This window comes from Stegodyphus dumicola, chromosome 1 (assembly GCF_044657685.1).
Source record: "Stegodyphus dumicola isolate Sdum_Otavi_A_Nest chromosome 1, ASM4465768v1".
NCBI classification, from domain to species: Eukaryota; Metazoa; Arthropoda; class Arachnida; order Araneae; family Eresidae; genus Stegodyphus; species Stegodyphus dumicola.
The window spans coordinates 188,019,474-188,032,959 of NC_140768.1; the positions used below are offsets into that span (position 1 = coordinate 188,019,474).

The window sequence follows — 13,486 nt, forward strand, 5'->3', positions numbered from 1 at the left end:
GAGGGTATTTCGTTCCAAGCATCTTTAACCCACTGAGCAATTAATGTAATATCGGGCTTTTTAATGTTGCCTCCCTTTATAAATGTTGGTTGACCGGAACTAATCCACTCTGCCCAATATTTTCTAACATTTACTTTGAAGGGCTTATTGAGGCAGACATCTAGGGGTTGAATGACGGATGTCAATCCTCCCGGAATTATGGCCACAGTCGTTTTTAGGTGTTTTGTCACTTGTCACTTCTTCAGAAAAGTGTCCACGTAAAGAATCGTATACTAAAAGAGAAGGTTTTTTGAAAGCTGCTCCCGGTCTTTTATCCCACACATTTTTAAGCCAATCGACTGTTCCGTCAGGATCCATCCATCCCTTTTCATGGGCGCGAACTAGCACACCTGATGGAAACACAACGTTTTTCGGTAAAGTTTTTCTTTTAAAAATGATCAAAGGATGAAGCTTACTGCTGTCATCCAAGCATGAAAGAACGACCGTAAAATGGGTTTTTTCATGCCTGGTTGTTTTTATCAAAATGCTTTTTTTCCCCTTGCAGTCAACTGTTTTATTTTCTGGCAGATCGAAACACATGGGGGTTTCGTCCATATTCCCTATTTGGGAAAGTTCAAAAGAATTCCGTTTTCTTACATCGATAATGTATTTTTGAAACTCCATAACCTTTGCTTCCAAATCAGATTAACTACCAATAAATCAGCCATATCAACAGAAACAAGAAGGGAAACAAAAACATACTGACAAGAGTGAGTAAGATTTAACAGTGGGGCACGTGATTCTAGCAAAGAATTCGTCGAATCTGGGCGTTAAACGGAAGAGTTTTCTGCCCCCGAACAACCAATCAGCATCCAGCAGGCAAAAGCATCGCCAACATATCCAAAACGCAGGATAACTGGGAAAAAATGTTTGTATATAGTAACCTTCTAAAATTTGTTCCGGAAAAGATTCGCGTACGTAAAATCTATCTGCATTTTCCCTTTTTAAAAGTTAAAAGATGTATTCAAAACAGTTCATTTATTGCGTGGGCTATTTTTTTAATTTTGACATGTACACCTGTTAACAAAAGTATTTCATGAATGAACAATAACTATTGTAATGACTTATACGTACGTAAAAACTATCTGCATTTCTCTTTTCTTGGCGTGTTGTAAAAACTTTTTTATTGCTCGATATTGATCGGTTGTTCGGGGGCCGAAAATTCTTTGGTTTAATTGAAACTTACTTTAGTTAAAGTATGAAACTCTGTGATTAGTTCATCACATAATTTAAGTCATGAAATTACTTCAAGTAAGTGACTTATTTGATAAGTCGTCCAATTTGAGTGCGGGAAGAAAACAACTGCATTATATAAAGAAATTTTTGAACTTCCGATTCTTTTAATTTTTTATGGCCCCGCATATAAGTCGACCCTCCCTCCCCACTTTGAAGTTTTTTTTTTGTCCAAAATATCTCGACTAATAAGCGGTATATACGGTATTTAAAAAATTTACATGACATTATAATGTAACAATAACCTAACATGTGGTCTATTAAATAATAAGAGGTATTCTCAGGTACATCAATAATATGAATAGTATGACAATTGCAAAATGTCTTATCTAATAACAAAGACTAAAAATATAAGACAATATAAGACAGATAAGACACAAAAAGATTAGTAAATATAAGACACAAAAATTTATATTTTGTCTTATATTTACTCTATAGGAGATGTAACTGTTAGTATTAATATGATGAGCTACTATCAGTAATTTCTTTTACAGTCAAAAGTCGTTAATCCGGACTCGTCGGAAATTCGGCGATTCCGGATTATCGATTTTTCCAGATTATAGATCATCAGTTTAAATCTGGTAAGATGGCATGCAGAAATTACAAAATTAAAAATATGAAACCGTAATTTATGAAATAAAGAACAATTATGATCTAAAGGGTATCAAAATGTACAAAAAGAAAAAGCTTAATATTTATTTGTTTACTTTATTAAACATTTCTTTCAATGTAAGTTGTTTAAGTTGCTTCATTTCATGTGACAATACTTTCTCTTTAATTCTATTAAACAGACATAATTTCTTGTTTAGTTACAAAGTTCCGCTGTTCAAGTCCTATAATTGGCGTGTCGAGAATACTGACTAATTTGTCAATCGAAATGTTTTCGTTTTTAATAACCTCTCTGTCACTTTCTTCACTATCGGAAACTAATTACAATGACGAGGAACTTGATTTAAATCATATCAAAGACGGAGTACATCGAGATGAAATACTACATTTAGTAAGGAATTATAAGCCAAATAAAATAAAAACAACTGCCCTGAAGATAAAGATGGTGGTGACAGATCAACTTCCAATTCATTGCACGCCACGGCGTTTCTGCCCTCTCTGCTGCAGAGCAGCGTGAAATTGATAAACAGATTTCAGATTTCAAAACATACTTTCGCTTTGTAGATCCTTTACATATTAGTAAATATATATCGGAAATTCTATTTGACATAATCGAAAGTTCAAGCTTACTTTTATAAAATTGCTCTAACAGTCTGCAAAAAATAATAAGCTGGATCCAATTCGAAGATTAAGGAACAACGCAATTAGCAGCATTAACTGAATTAGATAACATTAGCTTAGCTTATACCGTCCGTTATACATTAAACGCGCATGCGTAAACGTATTATGCGCTTGCGCACACGCATATTTGCAGCCGTAAAGGTCTTACGCGCACGCGTAAACACCTATGTGCATGCGCCAACGTGACGCATGCACAGAAAGTTTGTAGCTTTGAGGTCCGGATTATGGGTGTCCGAATTAACGACTTTTGACTGTATATCATTTAAAAGTTTGTCCTGTTGTTAAAAAAGCATAACTAAGTCACTTCCTAGAAATAATGTTTTCTATCTCTGTGAATAAATGTTACCTTACTGAATACTGAAAAAGTAATCTTCTAATTCAAACATCTAAAAATGGGTGCAGAGAAATATACCTTAAATCTGATGCAAAAATATTTTAGAAGAAAATATGAAAAGAGCATTTTCTCACCTTGCCTGATACTTTGTCTTTCTGGGTATACCTTGATATTAATGCCACCCTCAGGAGCTAAAATGTAAAAATCATAATTCAGAATATTATATTCCTCAATAATATGAAATGTTTAATATATTAAATACTTAAATAATAAATAAATAAAAGATTTTAATGATTCATCACACTAGTGTCCATGAAATGAATTCATGCGAATAAAAAACTTACCACAATCAGATTCATCTGAATAGTCACTGCAATCAAATGTACCATCACACCTCTGGGATCGTTCAATACACTGTCCATTAGCACAAACATACTGACCTGGTTGACAAGCCCCTTTAAAAAAAACAAAGAACTCAAATCATTCATCAATAAAAAATAAACTAGAGGAAATGTATTTAACAGAAATGAGAAAAATTACAGATGTAATTAAATTAAAACTCCTTAATTTGATACATAAGATCCACAAAGAAAACAGGACAACCATTTTAAGTTAATGCATATGCTAATTCACAACACAACAAAGACTTGTTACCACATACAGCAATCCAGTTCATCAGATCTGTCAGGACAGTCTGGAAGACCATCACAGTACTTTGCCCTGTCGATGCATAAACCTGTTACACAACGAAACTGAGAGGGCCGACAGAGACGAGTCTCTGGAAATGGTAAGAGAGAAAGAAGGAAAAGCATTTTATATAAAAGAGACAGAAGGAAAGTTAGAATTATTTTTATTATTTAACATGCAAATTATTCGCCACGTGGAGAAAGAAAATTGCATTACTATGAAAGTTAATATGCGGAATTAATTATTTTCAAGGTCTTAGAATCAAGATTAATAGAATTTTGGCAAAATTATACTGTTTAAATCTAAAATTTCGCCTTTAAAAGTTATTAAATTTCCAGAAATATCTCATTTACATTAGCAAATAATAGTAAAAAATGCCTGCACATAAGTACACAAAAGAAATGTTAAAAGAAAATGTTTAACTGCAATGAAATGAATTTATTGATTTTATTAATTTATTGAAAACATTTTGAAATGAATTTATTGATCAGTTTTTCTAATGCAATTGTTTTCAATATTTATCTCCTTCTCCTTACTTTTAAGTCAGAATATCATTCTTCTTTCCCATCCCAAATTTCTTTACCCATAATTTTATTTTAGTGTTGCATTTTAAATAGTAGAAAACAAAAAAATATTTTCATTTTAGCCTTTTATAAAGTTATATATTGTTGTAAATATTTCTAACTATTTGAATCCTTCCTGTATTCTTGTTTTTCTGTATCGTTTTATTTACTTATTGTTTTCATGTTAATAGTTTTAGGGCTTATTTTCTGTTTAATCTAATTTGTGGCCAGACCTACGGTATTTAAGTATTCACTTGCTATACAGAATTGTTGATATTTTAATTCTCAGTGCAGCAACATTAGAATTGTAAAAACAGCTCAATTAGAATATGAAATGTGGGCAACTTTGTTCCTAAAATTTTGTTGCCAAGCAAACATTTGGCAATTTCTTGCCACCTTAATGATTTACTAGAAGATTTATGAAAATGGATTTTTGAAGCCCTATACATGAATACTTCCCAAAATTTCCACAGCCCATTCTATAGTGCATAAATACAGTTTGGGGAGCTAGGGAGTTAAGTTGTGAATCAGCAGTGATATTTTAGCAATTACCTGAATTACAAGTTAGGGTTTACTCTGAGAATGATTTGGGGAACTTTGATACATTTCAAGTACTTGGAAGAAATTGCTTAATGTAACCATTCTCTTTGAATTTTCTAACTATTATTAGTGCTCCTTAGGGTGCTGATTTTAAGTGTACCTTTCTTTCTGCTAATCTGGACTTATTATTTATAGAAATATCAATGATCTCAGCTCATAACATATAAATTTAAGATTTATTACATTATGACTTAAACTATACCTTAGCTTTTTATTACAATTTGAGACTACTAAAATGATGTCAATGAAATCCCTTTTTTGATACTATGAAATTTCCCCTGTTGAAAAACTGTGGTTTAGTGAAAGATCCCACATTCAAAATTCAAGAACAAATTATGTACTTATTATCAGATTTTTCTTAATTAAAAATATGAATACATCTAAAATTAGCAGACAACATTAATAAATTATAACAAAATCCTTTAACATGTTAGATTAATTGCTACTATACTGAAGTTTTAGATACAATTACATAATTGTATTCCATGAAAACACTAACAGTCCGAAAAAAAATTTAAGCTTGAGGGTGGCCCAAAAGAGCTTGATCCATTTAAATAGCAATTATGAAAAACATATCAGCAATAGAAAAACAAATTTGCAAATAATCCTGTAAAAACCAAAAATGTTTATCATTTCATCACCAAATTGAAACGTGTGATCTTTTATTGTTAATATTAAACAGCCCATATATACACCACATCTGATAACAAAAAAGTCTCAAATGTTTCAATTATTTATGGTTTAAGTTCTGAATGTTTATCACTTGTAGAACATGGACATTTTCTTCAAAAAGAAAGCAAAGAGTGTATTGTCTGAAAACTGGAATGGCCGTAAGATTGACCCATACTTCTAAATCCATCTCTTGGGAAATTCTCTCATTCAAACAATTTTGCAATAATTTATGTCAAACTTTGCATATTATTATCAAATGATATCTGGATGCAAATGAAAAATTTGAGAAACAGCAAAAGTACTCAAATATTTTTTTTTTTTTTTTTTTTTTTTGAAAGCAGATTTGATATAAAAGGAAAGTACAATAAACTAAAAAATCATTTTGGATTACAGTAGTAAATCTCTGTAAACTTTGCGTTCCTATTGCTTATACTTTAAATTTTTTTAACATAATAAGAGCTTTTTTACTATTGCATATAAGTTTACTTGGCAATGGATAATTATTATTTTTTAAGTACCAAAAATAATTCATCAATTAAAAAAGTTCAAATTATTCTTATCATGTCACTTGCTCTCATATATAAATTAAAGAGTAAATTACAATGCACATTAAGTAAGTGAAAAATATTAGGAAACTTATTAACACAGAAAATTAGGTTTTTAAGGAATTACGAGTAAGAAATTTGATTAAATATAAAAGTTCAGAAAGTACATCAAGTAATAATACAATAAAGTAATAAGCTGTTAAAAACAATGAATTCTTTATGTTAATGATTCAAGCAAATTTACCACAGTCTTGTTCATCTGAATAATCAGCACAATCATATAATCCATCACAACGAAATGTGTCTTCAATGCACTTTCCATCACCACACCTAAATTCATCAGCATCACATTCTTCTATTTATAAAATGTGTTCATAAAGAAGTATTAATAGAATATTAGTAAAAGAGAGGCTAGCATAAAAGATTGAAGATAAAGATTGAAGCTGATCATGCAATTAATGAATTAGCAAAAGGCAATTATTAGAACAAGCAATGAGAAATGATTATTAGTTTAGGAGTAAGACTACATTAAATTTAAAGCACAGAAAGCAGAAAAATTGGTATTAAAACTTCTAAAAAATCGAACCTTTACAAAACAAATGAGTACTTGTTGAATTAATTTATATTAATTAGAATTATAAATGTAAACCCTAAAACCCAAGTTCTTATTTTTCTTTCAGGCAGCATACATTCTCATGAAAAATATGTCAGCAGCATTCTGTAATTTAAAAGTGATTCCCCAAATTCAGTAACACGTATTATTTATAACATTCTCCATTTACAAACAGAAACATTTTCATTTTAAATAGACAAACAATAATCAGATAAAAATTAGCTAAATAAATAGCTATTAAATACTTCTGTTTTAGATATTAAAATTATATATAAAAATTTTTAATAAATAAAGTTTCCTTTAGCACACTATAAAGTTTTGGTACCATTTCCTTTTGGCTTCAATTAAAAAAAAAAAATCAAGACTAGAGAGAAGTTTAACTCTCATGGTAAAACAGACCTACAAAAAAGCTGACTTCTCTTTCTTCTTTTTAATTACATCCTATACAGGGTCACACAAAAAATGTACAACACACTTATTGCAAAAATGTTTTGCTTCTTTAAACTAAGCAAATACAATAAAATGAAAAAGAACTTTAGCCACAATTAGATAATATTAGATCATTAGCACTTGATAGTGATCTCTACTAGAAGAAAACATAAACAGTTACCCAAAATTACATTACTATAATATCATTCATACATGTTAGGTAGATGCAAATTATATAATAATTTAAAATTATCATATTAAATTTTAAAATGAAAATTAACTCACAAAATTTGAATATAATAGTTTAAAACTGCCAAATTTATTATATGATCACTGAAATTTATATAGCCTGTTTTAATGTATTTACACATGCATACGCAAATACATCAGAAAACAATAATAAAAAAATTACAAGAATTTATAACAAGCCCATCATGGCGTAGCCCATATATGGTCATAGGGCAAACTTTGTTTTGCAAGGTGGACCGGGCTGCGCCCTAACAAAACAAAACAAGCCCATCATATTAAACAGATAATATGCAAAAAACAACATAAGCCATCTTACATTAGCTTTTAGACTGTTCTTATAATCTTACACAATTCTTATAAATTTTTCAATGAAATGCAAAATAAATAATTAAGGTACTATGTAAGTGAAAAGATGGCATCTCAAAATAGGAATTTAAATAACAACTTCCTTACGGCAATCTCTTTCATCAGATCCATCGTTGCAGTCAGGAATTCCATCACAATGAGACCTGCTGTCGACACATTCACCATTATTGCACTGAAACTGAGTTGGGGTACAACCTAAATATAATGATTAAATAATTTTAAAATATAAATAATCACATCAAAATTTCATATTATTCAATCAAATACAAAAATCATGTATACTAATAAATTATTTCATGTAATAGAGAAATATGCATTAATTACTTTAAAGTATACAGTATTAAAAACTACAAGGATTTTAAAAAATTAGTACAGTTAAAAAAGATAAAAGACAGAGTGAAACTTTGCAACAATTAAAGATTTTTTTAATCCTTCATATTCAGAAGATTTTAGATTCTCAGGTAATCAATTACAAGAACTTTCAGATAATTAGTAAATCACATTATTTCAACACTGTTGAGAATCCAAAATCTATTTGTCCTAGAGCTGAAAAATGAAGTATCATATGAAGACATACAGCTAATGAGAAACATGAGCTTCTCATTAGCCATGAGAGAAACATGACTAATGAGTGACAATTCATGGACACACAATTCTGTGGACTTGTCTTTAAAAATACTCTATTTCATGCCCTTCAAAGCAGGTCACAGAACTTTTCCTGATGAGAATAGACACAGGAGTAGTAATTAAAGAAACTTTTCTTTTTTAAAAAATGGCTAGTCAAAATTAAAAAGCAGATGATTCTGACACAGGAAACTACATTTTTGGGAAATAATGAAATATTAAACCAAACAAATAAAAATTTTAATAAATTTTAGGAATAAGAGAAATATGGGAGAAGTATATTGGGTTGGTGGGCGTGCATTCGAAAAATCAAGAGAGTAGGTGAGTATATGTTAAGAATTCATATGTAAGATTAGCTAATGATATACATCTTAAACATATATTCATAATCTACTTCCATGGCAACATTTTTCTATAACAGAAATAGGGGGGAAAAACCTTCTACAGAATATCCTCATAGAAATGTATAAAATAAATTATTTGCTTAAAGAAAAATTAATGTTAACGCACATATTCAAATAAAAGAAAACACTGAATTTCTAGTTTCACACTGTAGAAGCATTTATCCTTTATAGTAAAAAATGTTGATTTTTAATGTATCTATCATATTAACAATAAAAAACAATATGCACTCAATCTTCTATATCATGTGTACAAAGTGGGTCTTTATAAAGAAGTTTTTGATATTCATTGCTCTGAAATCAGTTTGACATTCCAGATGCAGTTTATCAAGAATGTCAGTTCATTATTACTTAAGCTTCCAAAAGTGGGTGTTTATATATATATATATATACACATCAACAAATATAGCATTCTTTTTAAGCTTTGCTGAAGAATCATATTGTACCACAGTGGCTATCCCCCTTAATTTAAAGTATACAGTAATATAGATGCATTTTATCACCTCCCATTTTTATTAAAAATTGAGATTATGTTGGTACTTAAAAATGCCACATATAAATTTTGAGATCATCTCCACAAAATACTGTAACATACAAAACTGTCAGTTTCCACCAGCAGTCTGGGGAATTTTGGAAACATTGTATAATTATCATAATTACAAAGATTTCATTTGCACAAAATGAACTAATGAAACCTGACAAAAAATAGATATTACTGTATTTGATGGCATCTAAGATGCCCTTTTTTCCTAAATTTGGTCTCAAAAAAGTTACCTGCGTCTTATACATGAAGGACACAGTTTAACTTTCAATACTGAATGCTATTTTTAGCCTGGATAAAGGTCTAGACACACATAACTTTTTCTACATCTGCCATAATTATTTTGCGCATGCGTGAAATATCTGTCGCCACAAAGCGCCAAAGCGCAAAGCTGATGTCGAAACTCGAACCGGTTTGACGGTCACATTACCTCTATGGAGATTTTCCTTCTTTACATTCTTTGACTCAGGCAACACACATGTCGGTATCGATACTATGTAGAAACGTGTCAGTATCGGTGCTTAAAACTATTTGTTTTAAAAAAATACCCTGGAAAATATGACTACAGGAAACAAAAGATTAAACTATACAATTCAGTACAGTCAAAAGTCTTTAATCCGGACTCGTCGGGACTTCGGCGATTCCGAATTATCGATTTTTTCGGATTATAGATCATCAGTTTAAATCTGGTAAGATGGCATGCAGAAATTACAAAATTAAAAACATGAAACCGTTTACTTTATTAAACATTTCTTTCAACGCGCGCATGCGTAAAGCATACATTACGCATAGCCGAAATTAGAAAATTGCAACCAGAAAACTATTTGATTTGTATTCGTGATATTTATAATGACGAGGAATTTGATTTAAATCATATCAAAGACGGAGCACATTGAGGTGAAATACTGCATTTAGTAAGTAATTATAAGCTGAATAAAATAAAAACATCTGCCCTGAAGATAACGATAGTGCTGACAGATCAACTTCCAGGTCATTGCGCGCCATGATGTTCCACCTCCCTCCCTGCGCAGAGCAGCGTGAAATTGATAAACAGATTTCGGAACGGTTAGATAAATAAACAAAGGATATGCCTTTATCCAGCAATTCCACTTTTTGTTTGATGGACATCGAAACATACTTTCGTTTTGTAGATCCTTCGAGAGCTCCAGCATCGGAAATTCTATTTGACATAATCGAAAGTTCAAGCTTAACTTTTATAAAATTGCTCTTACAGTCTGTAAAAAATAATAAGCCGGATCCAATTCGAAGATTAAGGAACAACGCAATCATCAACATTAACTGAAATAGATAATTAGATAATTTTGGCTTATACCATTTGTTATACATTAAACATGCATGCAAAAACGTATTCTGCGCTTGTGCACACACATATGCGCAGTCGTAAAGGTCTTACGCGCACGCGTAAATGCCTATGCGCATGCGTCAACGCGGCACATGCGCAGAAAGTTTTTAGCTTTGAGGTCCAGATTATGGGTGTCCGAAATAACGACTTTTGACTGTAAACTAGAAGTGTCAAACTACGCCAAAGTGCATGGAAAGAGAATACCAGCAAGGCATTTTGGTCTACCACCTACCGAAAAAATGATACGTACTTGGCAACTGCAGGAAGATTAACTGAAGACTCCTAAAAAAACAAAAACATAACCTTCGATGCCCAGTTCAATTTTGGCCTGAACTAGAAAATGCCGTAAAAGTGTGCGTGATAGATAAGAGGAAATCTGGGATAAAAGTTCAACCAAAAGGATAATCAATGAGGCCAAAGGATTTGCAGAAAAACATGGGAATCAGAGCTTTTCAGGGTCTGAGGGCTGGTGCTACAGGTTCATGAAAAGGCAAGGCTTATCAATGCACACAAAAACAGCTATTGCACAGAAAATGCCAGCAGATTATGAAGAAAAAATATTAGCATTTCACAGGTTTGTTATAAATGCACGCAAGAAAACTTCTTTTGAGCTCGGTCAAATAGGAAATATGGATGAAATTCCACTCACATTTGATGTACCATCCAACAAGACTGAGTATTAAACCACAGGTCATAAAACATAAAAACCACAGGTCATGAAAAAAAGCTGATATACGGTAGTTCTAACATGTTGTGCTGATGGCGCTAAACTACCGCCGTTTTTCATACTCAAAAGAAAAACTCCTTCGAAAGAAAAACTTCCAACGGGTGTAATTGTTCATGCTCATCCGAAAGGCTGGATGGACGAAGCTGGAATGAAACTGTGGTTACAGAACGTATGGGGCGAGGCGACCTGGTGGACTCTTAAGAAAACCCTCTCTTTTGGTTTTGGATCAGTTTAGCGCCCATAGAACTGAAACCATAAAGAATAAAGCGAGAGAATTAAAAAGCCAGATAGCTGTCATTCCTGGTGCAATGACTAGCCAATTGCAGCCTTTAGATGTATTGGTGAATAAGCCATTTAAGGAAAAAGTGCGAGAACGATGGAACAAATGGATAGAAGAGCCACATCACGCCCTCACACCCTCAGGTACAATGAAGCGGCCTTCTATTTCAAAAGTGTGCGAGTGAGTAAAAAGATCTTGGGAGGACGTAAAGGCTGAAGTAATTGTTATGTCCTTTAAGAAGTGCGGAATCAATAATGCTCTCGACAGAACAGAAGACGACGCATTATTCAAAGAAGGTGATACTAGCGATGACAGAAACAGTAGTGATGACGATATTCTCGTTTTCGATGATTATGATAGTGAAAAGGATTTTTATGGTTTTGAAAGTGATTAAAGTCTTAATTTCATGATAGGCAATGTTTTCCTTGAATCTGTGTTTTTTGTTGTTTCTGCTTTATTTTGTATTATGTTTGATTGCTTGCTGTTCATTCATTTATTCATTATTGAAATTTACATATCATGTTCAAAATAGCTTGCCGTTTGTTAATTTTCCTTCATAAAAATATGTTTAGTAATTGCATTCAATGATTGTTTATTTGGCTTTTACGAAACGTGAGAACTAAAAGAAACCACATTTTTAGTTAGCGTGGACTATTGAAACTTTTTTTTCCTTGCGTGTGGCCTTCTAAATAAGGGTGTGTCTTATATGCCGTCAAATACGGTATATTGCAAATCATTTTCAGAAAATCTCTTTGAAAGAAAATAAGTTTAGTTGATTTTTAGCTCACAATAGAGGTCTGCATTTCTTAATCTTTTCTTTAAGTGGAAACCTTTTTAATGTCCACTTTCATCATGGAAGCCCTGGTTTACTTCAATATGCAACATTCTGTAAATGGATTATTTGCAACAAAAATGACAATTTATTTCAAACAATATTTATTTGCTTCAAAAATCAATTTAAAAATTAAACCAAGCATTTTTAAAATAATGCATTTAAACAGGAATTTGAAATTTAAATTTAATGAAATGAGTGGTACTGCCTTTTATTACCACAAACATAATTAATTAATCTTAGACTTTATGAATGAAAATTGAATTCACATTGTTGCAGTGTTTATTTTTTTTGGTAACACATACAGCTGAGAACCTCATTTGATGCAAAGCAGCATATGATAAAAATGCCAGCATGGTCTTTTAGACAAGATAGGATATGCATTTTTTAAATTGCATCAAAATTTCACTAATAATATTAATTTAAATTTTTCTTGTGATGATGAAGTAGATATTATTTAAATTAAAGTTTCATATTCTGCTGACATGATAAAAGATCATGCATTGACAATAAATGAGGTTTTAATCCACAGTGCATTTTGATTTTAATCTGTTGTTCATTTTGAAAATACTGATTAAAAGTTTCTCAAACCTTTCAGGTGCTGAATAATTTTTTAAATAAGCATGTACCCTACCCTCTTTTTGTTTGGTTGAAATTCCAACTTTAAAAAGTAGCGTGCCGGAAAGGGTTAATGATTCTGATGATCTCATCAACAGCAATGTGGAAGAGATATATATATATATATATATATAATTAAAGAAAGGAGAACAAACTAAAAAAGACCTTTGTGGTCAAGTATTTCGCACAATGAGCTGCAAAAATTAGAAAACAAGGCAAAAAGAAAATTCTTATGCTTAAATGCTTAACGATTAATATATACATATTGTAACAAGTGTCTGCATGTGTTATTCAGTGGTTACTAGAACAGTTTTCAGTGATATTTTTGATAAGCCTTACAGCTTTTATATCATTCATGGCCTCTGTTCTATCGTACAGATGTACCAGTTATCCCATGGTAACTACATTTGTAATCATCAAGAAATAAATGTCTTATTGTAGTTAAATTTCCTTATTATTTACGTTATGGTCCCCTAGATT

General features: G+C 31.3%; 1 protein-coding gene across 27 annotated transcripts in view; it reads right to left on the reverse strand.

Annotated features, from left to right (window-relative positions):
• The window catches only part of trol (terribly reduced optic lobes), a 743,500-nt gene that overhangs the window by 258,583 nt on the left and 471,431 nt on the right, over positions 1-13,486 (reverse strand). For 24 of the 27 annotated variants that reach the window (XM_085823935.1, XM_085823887.1, XM_085823928.1 and 21 more), the window contains 5 exons: positions 7,708-7,815; positions 6,208-6,318; positions 3,558-3,674; positions 3,241-3,351; positions 3,031-3,087 (listed from right to left, as the gene is read on the reverse strand). In XM_085823935.1, coding sequence (XP_085680061.1) covers positions 3,031-3,087; positions 3,241-3,351; positions 3,558-3,674; positions 6,208-6,318; positions 7,708-7,815 — 504 coding nt within the window. The remainder of the gene's footprint in view (positions 1-3,030; positions 3,088-3,240; positions 3,352-3,557; positions 3,675-6,207; positions 6,319-7,707; positions 7,816-13,486) is intronic. The other 3 variants (XM_085823865.1, XM_085823870.1, XM_085823924.1) reach the window with 3 other exon arrangements.